Source organism: Echiichthys vipera (assembly GCF_963691815.1).
Source record: "Echiichthys vipera genome assembly, chromosome: 5".
NCBI lineage: Eukaryota > Metazoa > Chordata > Actinopteri > Perciformes > Trachinidae > Echiichthys > Echiichthys vipera.
This window is the reverse complement of record NC_139830.1, coordinates 29,279,668-29,295,212: the sequence shown is the minus strand read 5'-3', so window position 1 is coordinate 29,295,212 and position 15,545 is coordinate 29,279,668. Positions and strand designations below refer to the sequence as shown.

General features: G+C 40.9%; 1 protein-coding gene across 1 annotated transcript in view; it reads right to left on the bottom strand.

Moving 5' to 3' along the window:
- LOC310946824 (ATP-binding cassette sub-family G member 4-like) overlaps nt 1-15,545 on the bottom strand; it is a gene marked incomplete at both ends in the record, with an annotated part of 32,527 nt that continues 16,982 nt past the window's right edge. Inside the window, 13 exons of the mRNA XM_083913382.1 lie at nt 1-226; nt 2,482-2,600; nt 2,682-2,840; nt 5,253-5,353; nt 5,501-5,669; nt 5,794-5,892; nt 7,176-7,318; nt 7,426-7,540; nt 7,710-7,833; nt 9,861-10,006; nt 10,689-10,739; nt 11,471-11,603; nt 13,188-13,305. Of these exons, the coding sequence (XP_083769508.1) occupies nt 1-226; nt 2,482-2,600; nt 2,682-2,840; nt 5,253-5,353; nt 5,501-5,669; nt 5,794-5,892; nt 7,176-7,318; nt 7,426-7,540; nt 7,710-7,833; nt 9,861-10,006; nt 10,689-10,739; nt 11,471-11,603; nt 13,188-13,305 (1,703 nt within the window). The remainder of the gene's footprint in view (nt 227-2,481; nt 2,601-2,681; nt 2,841-5,252; nt 5,354-5,500; nt 5,670-5,793; nt 5,893-7,175; nt 7,319-7,425; nt 7,541-7,709; nt 7,834-9,860; nt 10,007-10,688; nt 10,740-11,470; nt 11,604-13,187; nt 13,306-15,545) is intronic.

Genomic DNA, 15,545 nt, shown 5'->3' with positions numbered 1-15,545 from the left:
CTATCGCTCAGACTTGACCTTGTAGCGGAGGACAAAGTAGGTAGCCAGTCGTAGAATGATGAAGAAAATGCCCAGGACAATGAAATCTATGTAGAGCTTTGCATCTTCCACATCCAATAACTGCAAAACCTCTTCAGGCTTTTGGAACTTACACACCTTCCCTGGACACTCCAGCTCTGAACGGTTCATCCCGTAGATGGACAGGATAACTCCTTCAAAGCCATACCTGTGGGAGACAAATTCATAATTGCAAATACTATATCATCTCAAAATAGCTCAAAACTTGAACTACCAATTCTTAATCTTGACTAATAGCTCCTACTGTATAGGCTACAATGTTCAAGGAGTCAACAATATGAACATTTGAGCCTGATCAGAAATGAGGTCCAAAATATAACTTGGAACCAGACACAGGACAAAGCGTGCGGAAAAACATATCGCGTAACTTATCTGGAGAACAAAACCCACAACCAGGAAATAAGTATGGATTATATGGTTGGATGACTGATTCAACAATGTTACAGGGAGACAGGACAGCAACATGGTGAAATATTTACTCATCACATAAGGTAGGCTAACGTTACTTCTTGTCAGGAAGTGATGTTTTTTATGTAGAAAAAGGGTTCTCATCACTTTTCAAAACAAAGTGACGTCCATGGTAACAAGCGTTGCTGTGGTCATCATGATCATCGATATCCATACAAAAGAACAATATCAGGAGTATTACAAGCTACTTATCTGAGTATCTTTGGATATTGTTTCTATCTCCAATCATTGTGCTTAGGGGTGGGCGATATGAGGATATTAGATGGTGAAGGATCCGAACGTGTTGATGATCTGCCAAAACAGAGATATCGTAGTATCGTCTGTAGGGCACATTCTATCCACTGCTGTTCTATGCTCTGCACAGACACATCAGGGTTGTTTTTTTTCCTCAGCCAAGTAATGCAATTGGCTAGTCTGCCACATGCATCACGCTAATGACATGCTGATCAACCAATCATAGCGAGCTACAGTCAGTGACGAGTATGTCTCATCAGAAAATGAAAATGAAACCATCCTGTCTACCGTGAAACTACGTGAGCGCCAGACTGTCGTGTCGCATTGACACTCCCTGTCAACACTTATTCACAGAATGTGTGGAACAGGCTGTAGAACTCTGTGCCTCAAAAAAAAAGATAAACCTCCCATGCAACAGACTCCTTATGTTTTTAATTAGGAGGCACAGAGGCCGCCTTTCTGCAAGGCCCCCACCACAGCGACTTCCTGGTTGATCCAATCAGGAAGTGCCAAAATATGCAGTTCTCCGAGTGTCCACTAGGAGCAGTTTCCCCAATAGAGCAGTTTCTCATAGACCCATGTTAAACAGGCCGTTTTCACAGCATCATTAAACCTATTTAAGGTACAAAAAAGCATTCTAGTCTGTATGTGTAAGTCATATCTCCATGACAACACTGAGGGGGGTGAATTCTTTTGCAGCAGGCTAGTTTTTATTTAATCAAAGGTTAAAGTTTATGAATAATTAGGGCCGCGGCCTCTTGAGTGACAGCTAGCCTCTGGACCTCACTTCTCCTCGGAGGCTAGATTAGCATGCTAACTCTGTCATCTCGACCTCGGTCTTCGTGTGGTGGTGTTACCATCAAGATCGTTTGCTCTTCGACTGTACCAAATAATTAAATAGCAGCACTTGCACCATGACTTGCAGTACAGCCTACTATCTATGAGACATACACTAGATGCTAATCTGGAGCACAGGGAGGATTCAGGCCGTGAGGGTCGGTGTTTTACCATCTATGGGCATGGTGCTGTGTTGAATATCAGTTTAGAGATCTAAACTCAGCCATATAGCAATGTTGAGGCCCTGATTATAGTAATGAGCAAAGAAGAATTCACACCTCTGCATAAACAGGTGGCATACATCAGGCTGAAACGAGCAATTGACAACAGGTTTGTGCAGTTAAGAGGGTTGGATGAATCTGACTTGAAACTTTTGGTGGTATATTTTGGTCTAGTGTGTATTTAGTTTGCTCTAGCCTTCCCTTGAACAATGTTGGATATTTTCCCCATTTGCAAAGATAATTCCAAGTGTATACCTGTTTGTAAAACTGAGAACTACCAGTCCTCAGAGTGTAGTCCCTTGTTGCACAGGAAAATTGCTACAGTAGGTACGGTAGGTCACACTTGGTCAATGGACTGTTTAAGTATTAGTTTTACCACTGAGCTTCATTTTCCCAGAAAAAAGTCTGAATATGTCAGGCTATCCTGAGAGAGAAGTAATTGCTAGTGAAGTTGCTGCGTTTCCAGATCTACAGTAGAATAATTACTGACAATGGAAAGAATGGCCAAGTACACAGGAAATAAGACGCAGGTTGTAATCAATAGGAATTCTATGTGATATCCTGCTCTGGCCAGATCAACCGACCAACATAGGCATCCTAATGCCCCACTGCTAACAAAAAAAATACTGATTCTGGTACACACCTGACATAAGACACATAGGAGCTCCACTGCAGATACTTGGGGATTGTGTCGAAGTTCACAAAGAAACCAGAGAAGAGCAGCACTGGGATAGCTGTGACAGGTCCAACAAACGTGGCTACCTGTATAAATACGCAGAGGACATATTAGATGTATAGCATGAGCCAAGAAATCCTACTTTTAACAATGCAGACATGCAGTACCTGTAGTGAGGTGGAGGCCGCCCCAACCAGAAGGCCGAGAGACTGGGCTACCAGGGCTGTGCAGGTGGACAGGGCTATGAAGAGTAGGTAGCGGGTGGCCTCAGGAGGCTGCTCTGTCATCCAGTACACTATGCTGCAGTACATGATGGGGCAGATCACCTAAAATAACACCTTCATTAACCTTTATTTAGTGAGGGAACAGTTCACCCAAAAATGAACATTTTTATCTAATATCCGTGTGAAAACTGAACCACACACCAAACACAAACATACACACAGAGTTGTGCTGGGTTTTCACAGAAAGTCTTTTTCAGCTGCAACTCCATTATATCTGTGATGTGCAGTAGTTCCATGCGGCATTTGGTCACCACAACAAGGTGCTGACGGTGAACAGGTTTTGCTCACAATTTCTGCTCACAATTTCCTGTGGACTGGCTCTGTCCGACGTTCTGACCGCTTATAGGGAAGGTTTTCATTGGTCTATGTAAATCATAAATAAGTTATAGAGTGTGGTCTATACCTACTCTGTAAAGTGTCCTGAGATAACTTCTGTTATGATTTGGCACTATAAATAAAACTGAATTTAATTGAATTGAACTAAATTGAATTTGGTGGTGTTGATACGTTTCTATCACTTTCTATCTGGCCAATCACTCCAATCACACTCTGTGCCACTTAAAAAGCTGTTCATTAGTTGCATACAGTGTTTGCACATGTCATATTGTGCATCATGGATAAGATATGTATTGCTAGCAACTAGCTAGTTGTCATTGCTACGACGGTACAACAATGCTACTACTAAATCAAAATATATAAAAACTCACCAGAAATACAAATTGTCTGGGCAATCCTCTACCAAGCTACCTGTCTATTACATCCCTGTCACACATTTTTTCCCTTTTTTCTCTTAATTTGCACAGAGTCTGCCCTCTTATTGGCTACCACTAATGCAGAACAGTGCACAACAGGGCTCTTTCTTTATGACAAACAAACTAAAACCCAAAAAAATGTCTCCTCTTCATGTATACCAGAATTGAGAGAGCCAGATCACACATGATCACCACCCGTTCTCATCCCAACTCGTCAGATACTGACGTTTTGGCAGGATCCTTTGGCACCACTTGGCATTGCCCTACTCAGGCTCCTGGTCGCCGTTTCAAACACGGGGAACACGTTGTTTATGCTGTGAACTCACATAAAGCTACATAGTTAGGATTAGACAGCAAAACCACTTGGTTAAGGTTAGGAAATCACCGTGGGTTTGGGTTACAAGAAGTGAGTTATAAAGTAACTACTGTGATGCACAGGAAGCATTGGACATCCTTGCTTCCGAACATCTCATTTCACCACGGACGGATTAACAGTTGAAAGCCTGGGGCTACTGGCACATTATTAGACACCCTAGGAATGAGAATGACCTGTTAATGCTCAATACGACAGTGGAAGCACTATCACACAATGATGGATTCCACAGTCTTCCACAGGCTCCTAAAACCTGTGTGGTGTAAGGTCAGCAGGGTCATACTGTGCTGAGGGGTGCGATGTACCAGCAGCTCAGTTTACTGTGTCAAATCTTTCCAATGCTGCTCTGACAGTCACTATTATTCTGTCTGCTGAGTTCCAGAAAAACCTTTGACCCAGAAAGCGTGCTCTGTAACTATAACAACCGTGAGATGACAGTATGGTGATTTTGACATTTTTTTTCTTTTTTCTTTGGTTTTGATGTTTGAAAACATAACATGAAATGCAGATAGTGTGAATGTGGTGATAAGTAACTAAAAGTGCAACAATGACATGATGAATCTTGCAACACCCTTGGCCAGCCCTCAAATCACTCCAGAGTGCTGAGGCACCCCCTTTGGAAGCCACTGAGCTAGTAAAATAATCTAGATTTTCATACTTCATATTGATAGTAATGATTGTTGAGTTAGATAATGTTGGGACTAACTGTTCCTTTAAGTGTAGCAACAAGAAAAGTGGTGGAAGAAGTACTCAGGGCCAAAATACTCAGCATCGAAATGTATTGAAAGCACTAAAAGAAAAAGTACTCATTATGCAGAACAGCCTGTTTCAGAATATTATATTCTTGGATTATAATTAGTAACTAGTAACTAAAGTGACCAAATACATGAAATGTATTCTGAAATGTTGTGGAGTAGAAGTGTAAAGTAGTATAAACTAGAATTCCTCAAGTAAAAATACCATAAAGTTGTACATAAGTACAGTACATGAGTAAATGTATTTTATTTTCCATCAATGTCAAATACTCCTTTCAAGAAGTATAGAACAAACACAATCAAACGTATTTGCTTGAGCAGAGGGAACACGAAACACAATATTATATTAGTATATTTGTGGTAAAAATGTGTTTAGTCTTACTGGAGCCAGCCTCTGAACAATGTAGAAAGCTTTCCCACTTTTTACAGAAAAACTAAGCATGAACTCCTCAATTAACTGTCAGTCAACAGCGGTCAAACCCTGCAAATGCTTGCAGATTGCAATTCACTACAACCACATTGTACTTTTAACTAACACGAGAGTGCAGCAGTGTGCTATGTACTGTCAGCTCACCTGGAATGGGATATCAGCCACGGTCTTGGCCAGGTAGTAGGCTTTCAGGCTGTACCAGTAGTTAAGATGCTCTCTTAGGAACACAGACATCTCCAGGGGAACTAACAGGAGGTGCACGGAAACATTCACATTCATCCGTCAATGTCAATTCCCAACTTTTTTGAATTTTTGAGAATGGACCTTTATGGCCCATTATGAATATAAAATAGAGTATACATATAAGCAGTTCCCTGCCCTCTCACACTCACAGGTTAACACGGTTGGCATGAGCGCTCCAAACATGAGGAAGAGCATAGAGAAGAAAAGGAACCCGGTGTTGTTAAAGACCTTGCTGGCATCGTTGCCGATGTTCAGATAGAGCAAGCCTATTAACACACCTATGGCAATGTGGGAGATCAGTCGGAGGTGGGTCAAAACCTGAGAACAGAACAGAAGCAGAAAAAATAATGTCTGAGGGACTTAATCTAGTAGATAGGGCAGGACTTTTTTATGTGTTAAGAACCAGTGCACAGCTATAATATTGAAAAATGTTGTCACCCACCTGGTCTCGACATATGGTAATGAAGGTTCTCTTGAAGAGGATACAGAACTGTGTGAGTGTGCTTGTGGCAAATGTATGGCTCTCTATGTGTCCAGCATCCTGGGGAAGATGGAAGCAGATGATCCCATAACATTGAAAAAGGACTGTAATCACAAAAGTGCAGCACAACACAACTTTCTGCTGTCAGGGCCGGATTAACAGACTGGTGGGCCAAAATGTTGCCCCAGAAAGCAGCTAATAATTTGTAAAAATACATTTATTTCAAAGAAATAAATTGACATTTTGGGAAATAACGCTTATTGACTACTTCTTGACTGATAACAAGATAGCACTCTAATGTGTGTACTGTGATAAGCTACAGGAGACAGTTATCTTAGCTCAGCACAAAGACCATAAATGGTGGAAAAACGTGCTTGGCTTTGTCCAAAGGTAACATAATCCACCAACAAGCACCTGTTTAGAGTTGTGAAGTGAGACAAGTCGCTGGCATAGTGTGTGTTTTCACCATTCTGTACTCCCAATTAAAAAAATCATATTTAACAATAACCTCAATGTGACTTTACAAAATACATTGACATCTTCAGCCGCTTATCTGAGTGTGATCACGTGGCAGCAGCTACAAAGATGAATCCATTTCAGCTGAGGATTGTACTGTCTTTAATGTCATCTTTAGATTTCAACCACCATAACAGAGCCAGATATTTTTTAATTAAGTTATTCATCTTTTGTACTGATGATTTAACCAAGAGCGCTACACCTGAAGTCCTTTTTTATACTTCAGTTCTTGTACGCATTAAACAAACAAGATAATACATACTAACTAGTTCACTTTAAAGGTGCTGGTACGTGGGTATTGTTGAACCTTCATACAGAGCCAGGCTAGCTGTTTCCCTCAGTCATTATACGAAGCTAAGCTAACCAGCAGTTGGCTCTAGATTCATATATATATATATATATATATATATATATATATATATATATATATATATATATATATATATAGCATGCAGACATGAGCGGGGTAGTCTAACTGTTCGGAAAGAAAGTGAATGAGCATACCTCCTAATGTTAAACTATTTTTTAATGAACATGTATTCTGTTTATAATATCAGCTAAAAATGAAAAAAGGATAAAAACTGCATTTGACAAAATTAACGTAATAATCATCATCTCCTTAGGCAGTAATCTTTTCAGTTTATATAGTGTTCTAGTAGTAATACCAAACATGTTTGCAATGATCAATTTAGCACAAAATAACTGCCACACAGTGAACCTGCAAGGGCTCTATACCAACGCCCTGAGGCCCCTGGACAGCTGCCCGCTTTGCCCAGATGGTAATCCAGCCTTGACTGCAGTACAGCAGCACATCATCCACTACACACCATTGGGCACTTTGTTGCACAGACTGATTGGCCATTGCTATCACACTGGTTCTTCTTCTCCTCTAATGCACACATTCCACCTTGGACTGCCTCAAACAGCACTGGGTTCAAGTCTCCATATTCTCCTGATGCCACTTCAATGACTGAACGAGAGGCAGAGAGACACAAAGAGAATGAAGGAATTCCAAATGTTTCAGGTCATTCTCAGCAAAGTGTAGTAAATATATGAGTAATTGCCAAGTGCACATACTGAAGTCTGCAGGGTTGTGGTAGGTAGGACAATAAAGGCCCAGGGTCTTCAGATAGGGGATGAGGTACGGGACGGAGCCTTTGTAGATACACTGTCCCTGGCTGAGGATGTAAAGCTGTGGAGGAAAAAATTATTCAAGGTTATAAGTGAATGAGCATTCATAAAGTTTTAAATGACAGAGTCAAATGTGTGTAAAATGCTACAGTATTGGCATGTACCACAGTTTCTCATGAAATAAATTGAAACTAGAATGTCCATTTACTCATGGATTGACTGGCTTGTACCTTGTCAAACATCTCAAACAGTTTGGCACTGGGTTGGTGAATGGTGCAGATGATGGTCCGTCCTCCCAGCGCCAGAGAGCGCATTAGTGAGACCACCTGGTAGCATGACACACTGTCTAAGCCGCTGAACAGAGAGACACACAGGACGGACATTAATGAGCAGCTGGGAAGTCATCTTGGACGTAAATGAGTAAGGATCAAGCTACTATTATTTATTGATTCATTATATATATATATATATACACGGTATATACAGTATATGTATGTATATGTGCAGCTAACTGTCAGCCTCTTCCATGTCTGGCAGCTCGTTAACAATTAGCAGGTATCCATGGAAGAAGCCTCGGATTGATCAAACTTCGATAACCATGATGATGCAAACAACAGTTTTTACTTGTTGCCCAACTTGTGCACGACATTGACATTATTGAAGAAAATTTAGTGACAGGACTTCAGAAAACAAACACAAGGAAGAGTGGAAAAACATATGCCTGCAAATAAATGTGGCCTTCCCACGATCATTAGGTTTCTAAAATCCTGACTCGGTCATGAGGCAGATTGCTGCAGCAGCCATTTTAGGGTTCTTTGTGATTTGCTTGACTTAAGAGTCCTTTTGACTACTTCGAACTTTTCACAGATTTAGGAGCTGCCTTCAGCACTTAAACACTTAGTGAACTACTCTTAGAAAAAAAATGTAATAATCCTCTAACTAGGGCTGAAATTTAAAAAAACATGGGCACTCCTAAATCAGCCAGTTCGGAGCTTCTTTTAGCCTTAAGATGTTTTGGGAACACATTCCCAGGTGTTGACAGCCGCTGAGACCCTGTACGTGAGCCTGTAAGTTCAAAGCTAAGATGAACACAGGTTATAAACAGGCCAAAGTTTCAGCCACATTATTATTTTAATTGGATCAAGTAAATACATTTGTGTACTGTAACATTAACAATAATCTCTAGTAGCATTGGTAAATGTGGACAAAATACATATGTGTAGTATGGTAGGTCAAAGCTGAACAAGGACGTTGGTTTGATAAAAGTTTGAGCAGATAGTTTGGGTTATAGCTGTGCTATTCACCTTTGCTTTTTCTCTCAAATAAGTTTGGTTAACCAGGATTTGTAAAAAAACAAACAAAAAAAACCCTGTCTGATCTGCTGGCTGCTGGTGAGGTTGACTTATTCAATGCAAATATGAGCCAAGTTTATTTTTAATTATCCTTTTATCTCTAACCAGTGAGGGCACCATCTTGTCAAGGACAACTTAAGTCAGGAAGAAACTTGGATGGCCTTATTCATTCTTCTCTGCAAGAGTTAATTTGTAAGAAAGCTAAAGTCCCAGAGTGGCCAACTACTCCTACTTCCCAGATGGTAACACTGTAATTAAGAGTATAATTGTTGGGGTTTCAAAAGTCATTCCCACACCATATGCCCCTGTCACAAGACTCATTATAAATATGCAGCCAGATGTGCTGTGGATCAACTGAAACTGCCTTTGGGAGCCAACATTTTGGCTTTTCTGGAACAAAAATATACAAATATCCAGTGCCAATGTTCACATTGACAATTTGCCCATTTACCAGGTAATTGGCAAAGTATATTGTCTATACATACAGCAACAAAAAAAACCCAACCACAAACACACACACACACACACATACACACACGGGCGCATACACACACACACACACACACACACACACACACACACACACACACACACACACACACACACACACACACACACACACACACACACACACACACAAACACACACACACACACACACGTTTTATATTGTATTCCGATCCAATTTTCGGCACAATCTCTTCAGAGTCCTAGTACTTATTATCACACTGTGTTTACGCGCTAAAAGGTAAATCATTTCCCTGTTATTAAAATCGATTTTGAAGTATAATTCAATTAATTTACACCAGGCATTTTATAGATGTGTAAAAGCCAGAGGTTGGACTTTTTCTCGACATTTCCTCTTTATTCTCGACTTCATTCTCGAAATGTCCACTTCTGCTCAATTTTTTTTAAGGCCTTGCCCTAATACTCTTCCGTACACAGTCCCTATTGACTTAAAATGTCATACACTCTAAATATTTTTTCTACATATAACCATCATAAGCTCATCAGCATTTGTGTGTCTCACCTGGTGGGCTCATCAAAGAACATGACTGGAGGGTTGTTGACCAGTTCGAGGGCGATAGCCAGCCGTTTACACTGACCACCAGACAGTAAACTGGTTCGAGTGTGAGCGCAGTCAAGGAGCCCTAATGCAGTCAGAATCTCATTCACCTGGACAGAGAAAGTCAGAGAGATTCACAGCCTGTCAGTCTGCAAATGGAAAGCTAGAACTGACAGTGTCATTGATAGTGAACAACATAATACATCAACACAAATATATTATGGCCATTTGGCCATATCAGAAAAATAAATACCATAAATCTCCATCAAGAACTTCACTACCAACTGCACAGTTTATAGGTGCTTTAGTTGATTTTTTGGCCATGTGGGGGTGAGTGGAAACACAACACTGATCTATTTTAAATGTAAATGTCATTAAGTTTAAATGGTAATCATTATAGGGAAGAGGTTCCTAGCAACACTATTATATATTTGCCATTTTTCCCTCTGATAAATCCACTACAAAAACGTCCTTAATAAAGTCAGTTGTGTAATTTTGTGTTAACTGGTGAAAGCTTTCGTTTGCATGTCAGAATTTAAGGTCAACATGTCCTATCAGCTCTTGATTTACAGATTTAATTTAAAAAATACTTGTTTTTTTCTCTATATATCCTAACTGGGTAATAGGTGTTTCAACAGGGTTGAGCATGCCACCTGAACGTGGGCATTCCTCAAGTCTGGTTAACTTTAGAAATGAATTCTCAATATGTTTAAGGTCAGGTTTGAGTATTCAAGAGGAATCTTTATTTTGACCTGTTGCTGTGTATGTTAAACTAGTTTTTGTTTAGCTCACCAGTTTTTTCTTCACATCCATAGTTTCATCCAGCTTTAAGTTGGCTGAAACCTGCAGCAAAGAGGAACAGCATGTATCATAATCATGTAAAGACAACAGCTACTGCGGCAGTCTCAGGTCAGAAGCCCATCCCTGCTGGATGCTGGCACAATAATAATCAAACCTTTGTATTATGGGTTTAGAGAGCATTTTTAAACGATAGTTAACCTGACTCCGCCAGATGGATTGATTCGCATTTGCTCTGCATATCCGTCTGGGAACTCTCATTTGGAGATCTTTTGGGAAGGGGTGAAAATACTGGGTGCTGATTGGATAAACCACCACCGTCTATCACCACCTATTTTGGTGATAGACGGGCCAAATCAACCAATCAGATCAACGAAGCATATGACGTAAAAAGTAAAGTAAACAACATGTCGGTAAAGGAAATTAGCATCTTTTCCTCAGAGAAAAGCCTCCACTGCCGTTTTTTGCTCTTCTTTCAGAGAAGGAATACTCTCTAATTCTGATTAAACTTGCTCCATAGCTGCGCTCATCTCATCCGTGGAAGCCGCCAGGTTGTTTACACTGAACAGTCGCTTCTCTTTGGGTCACACTTAAACCCGCCATTCATCGCACGTTACCAGACTGATCTGCGTGTAAAATACAATGGAGATGGCGAGGATCAGGATGGTAACGAGGCAAACGATCATAGCATCATTACCACAAGGCTTCTAAAATAAAAACACACTTTGAGGATGATGTTCCTGGCTGTGCTATGAGTAAGGTCAGTAACAGCTCACCATCATGGCCTCTCGTGCAGTGAGGTGTGGCAGCAGCATGTCTTCCTGCATGATGTAGCAGGACATTTTCCTGAATTTCCTCAGGTCCCTGGGTTTCCCATTTACCAGGATCTGACCCTTCATCCCTGTTTCCCTGGGAGGCAGGAAGGAGACACACACACACACACACACACACACACACACACACACACACACACACACACACACACACACACACACACACACACACACACACACACACACACACACACACACACACACACACACACACACACACACACACACACACACACACACACTGGACAGTTGAATGAGATTGACAGATTACAGTGGAAAGAACAGACTGAATGTACGTGATACAAAAACTCTGGTTTCTACACCAGTTTCTGTATTGAAGCATGTATGTGATCAATGCCTGTCATGCATAGGCGGTGTTATTAAGAGGATAGGGGAGCTTAGCTTCCCCAAAATTGTCCAAAAATTGTTGGAAAATAAATCCCCAAACAAAATCATGATTTTTTTTACGTTTCACATTTTATATTTTAAGATGAGACTAAACATAAACACACAGACTTTCAAGGTATTATTTATTTATCTTTTTAAATGAATATATGAAGGTTGTTATTTGGTAGGCGCAGGCTACCTGCGTCATTCCGTACGTAGCCTACGTAGCATAGAAGCTAACAGAGAGACAGCGGTCAACGGTTTCGCCTCGCTAGTAGCTAGCTATTCACGTACAGAATGGGGAGAAGGCAGCCCGCGAAAAGCAACATTAGACATTTTTTCAATGGAAAAACTGCCACCTTTCCCCGGACACCGGCCTCGGTCCAGACACCCACAGGTGCCTCCTTTGAGACACCGGCCTCCGTATCAAAGAGCCCCAAGGAAAAATGGGCTAAACATCTCTTATATCCTGTCTTTGACACACTTGTTGGAGCCTGTAACAAACGCTTCTTAGAGGAAGCAAAAAATAGCCAAAAGTGTAGATGCTGTGTTGAAATGTGATGCTGACGGAGCTGCCGTACTGATAAAGCTTCAACTCTCTCCATCAATGCTGATCTTGCCAACGCCGAAATGGTCATGGTGAAAATTAGTTTGCGTGATGTCACTGTGGAAAATCTCAGAGCCACTGCCTTGACTGAATTACCCAAACCTCACAAGTGCTTAAATTGCCGTTGTGTCTTCCAGTTGGGATGCGACGTATGAGATTCATTCTCAGTGACGCGCTGGGTCCACAACTGGATGAGGACAGCTATGGCCCAGCAGAGACTGTCCTCTCTTTGGCTTCTCTACATCGAGAGTGACATTACTAAGAAAATTAAACCTGAGCAAATTGTTGACAAATACCAGACAAAGGCCCTGCGGCGACTGTTGCTTCATTAAGGTAAGATCATTAATTGATTAATTACTTCTGGGCTACAACAGCAAAATGAGTAGAGAATTAATGGAATTCTTCTGCCGCGACATCTCAGTTTGATGAACATCAGCAATAATATAGACCTATGTATCTGCCTGAGGTTAAAGGTTGATTTCTTTTTTTTGTCCAGTAGCTTCCCCATATGTCCCGCCTATGCAGTCATGAAAGCTAAATTCGCAGTATTGTGCTGCTTTTACCAGCTTTTCTAGATATAAAAAAACTTCTCATAAATTTGGGGACCAGATCACATCCTTTTCACCTCAACTGTAAAGTGGAATGGAATTCTTTTTGCACTCTCACCTGTATCCTGCCAGAATGTTCATTAAGGTGGACTTCCCGGCCCCAGAGGGCCCCATGATTCCTATCAGCTCCCGACTGCAGAACCTTCCAGACAGGCACTTCAGTAAGGCTTTGAAACCTGGGAACAACACGATGTGTTAATATACAAATTTGCAGATGGAAACATACATGTTTAAAAGAGTAAATATTGCTTATATTATTCAGAATGATGAACAAACACACAACATTTCAAAAATCTTAAAAGGATAAAAACAATTAGAAAAACCTTTGTTTTGTATAGTGCTTTTTAAAATAAACCTGTAATGGGTTTCATGATCAATCATTTTAATGAGTGTAAGAACCATTTGGAGATAACTGTGGAATTAACATTTTGTGTACTTGATTTGCTAAAGATGAGCATCTAGTATAGTAGTATAACTACATAACTAGTATAACTACAGTGTGCTTAATCAGAACCAAATGTGGCTGCAGCCAGGCCCGGCTTCCTATTGGTTAAGTGAATCAGGCTACCTGTGCACATGCTATTGTTTTTAGTTGAAACTATGGAGCCTGGAAAGCACACTCGTTTTTTTAACGTCTGCTGATTCATTTTTCCATGTAAATGTTTTGTTGCCAATTTGTTTGACATCAGGAGAACACCTTTAGTAAAGGGTAAAAAATGAAGAAGGTGGATTACGGAGTTGTTATTGAAGCACATAATAACTATTTGCTTAGACTATAGCTTCAATGGACAGTAACAGGATGTAGACAGAGCCACACTTTCAACGTGCAGGGTACTCAAATACACTTCAACACATGGCTAATGCTGTGAATTAAAACATCGTACTTTGGTTCAGGTTTAACTTTAGTAAGGTACTTAAATTGAGGATGTTAGTTAAAACAGGGGAATGTTGACTTCTGGTTTTCACCTAAAGTAGTCCCGCATTGCCAGACCTATCTCCACGGTGCTCTGTAAGTACTGGTCTGTCTACAGCGGCTTATCATTCTGATAGGGGGTACATGTAAAGCTTTATTCCATCACTGAACATCTAGCCAGACTACGAGAACGGTCAATGTCCTGAGTTAGGGTCAGGGTTATACTATCACACCTGACATCCTCCTTATTATTACTACAACCACTAGAGGCAGCTCTGCATGTACAAAACTGACCCTAGAGGGTTACATGGAGCATCATATTTGACGCTGTAGGCCACTGATCAGGCTGCCATATTTGATGAGTTCGGGTGAGAACGCGTTGATATAACAGCTGTAAAAGGTAATCTGGTCAACTTCCCAATTCTTTCTGCACTTTGGGAGACATCCACTAACACTACTGACTCTGTATGATAAGGCCATATTTCTGCTGCATCATCCAGGCACCCTAAAACACCTAATATGACTTTAGTAACTGTACCTATAATTCAGTCTTAACTTGTGCAAATTTACATCTCAACTTTAAAAATCAACTTTATACTGTTATGGTGTATCATAGCTGCTCTCCTGAAGGCCCAATATGTGCCTGTTATTATATCTCTGTGAAAATAGCCGTCAAAGGACAACAATATCAGAAATGTGTGAAAAATCCAGCTACAGATAGTAAAAAAACATCCTCCTAGTCAAACAGGAAAAGGATCAGCCCCTGGTGCACTGCTTTGGTCTGTGAGTGTGGATACTATGCTGTCCAGTATCAAATATTGCACTTAAGTCTAACAGCATTAACACTGAGCACTCACCTGAATCAGCTTTCAACAACATATTGTTTACAACCTCTGAGAGCAGTAGTGTCTGTACTATGCCACAGAGAACACAAAGAAAACAAAAACTAGATTTTATGTTGTAGAAACGTGAAGTCCAGGGGCCTGTTTCACAAAGCAGGTTCAGAAAACTCTGAGTTTAACCCTGAACTCTGAGTTGATCTACTCTGAGATAGGAAACTCTGAGTTTTTGGCTCCAGAACAGCAGATTTGCGTTAGGTTGATCCACTCAGAGTAGTTTGACCTGGAGTTAAGCGCGTGCACCACAAGTAAAAAAAGACAGCATCACTGGAGCCCTGATTCGACATGTCACCATGGCAAGGGGAAGCGAAGGGCTAAGCTACAACTGGAATTGGAAATATGAATGCGCTCATACGGTGAGTTTGAGCAGGTTTACACCGCTGCTGCAGCAAAAGAGAGGGCGGGAACTGCTTGAGTGGGAGCCTATTAGTTTATTTCATTTAAGTGCAACCCCGCGGGGGAGAAGCGCACTTTGCAGCAGCTTAAGATGAAAAATAAAAACATTGTTCAAACAGGTAAAACATCGGCACAATCTCATGGTGACCAGGGCAGTTGCTAGGAATTCTGGGCCCCCTGAAAGAATATCGGTGTGGGCCCCTCTACC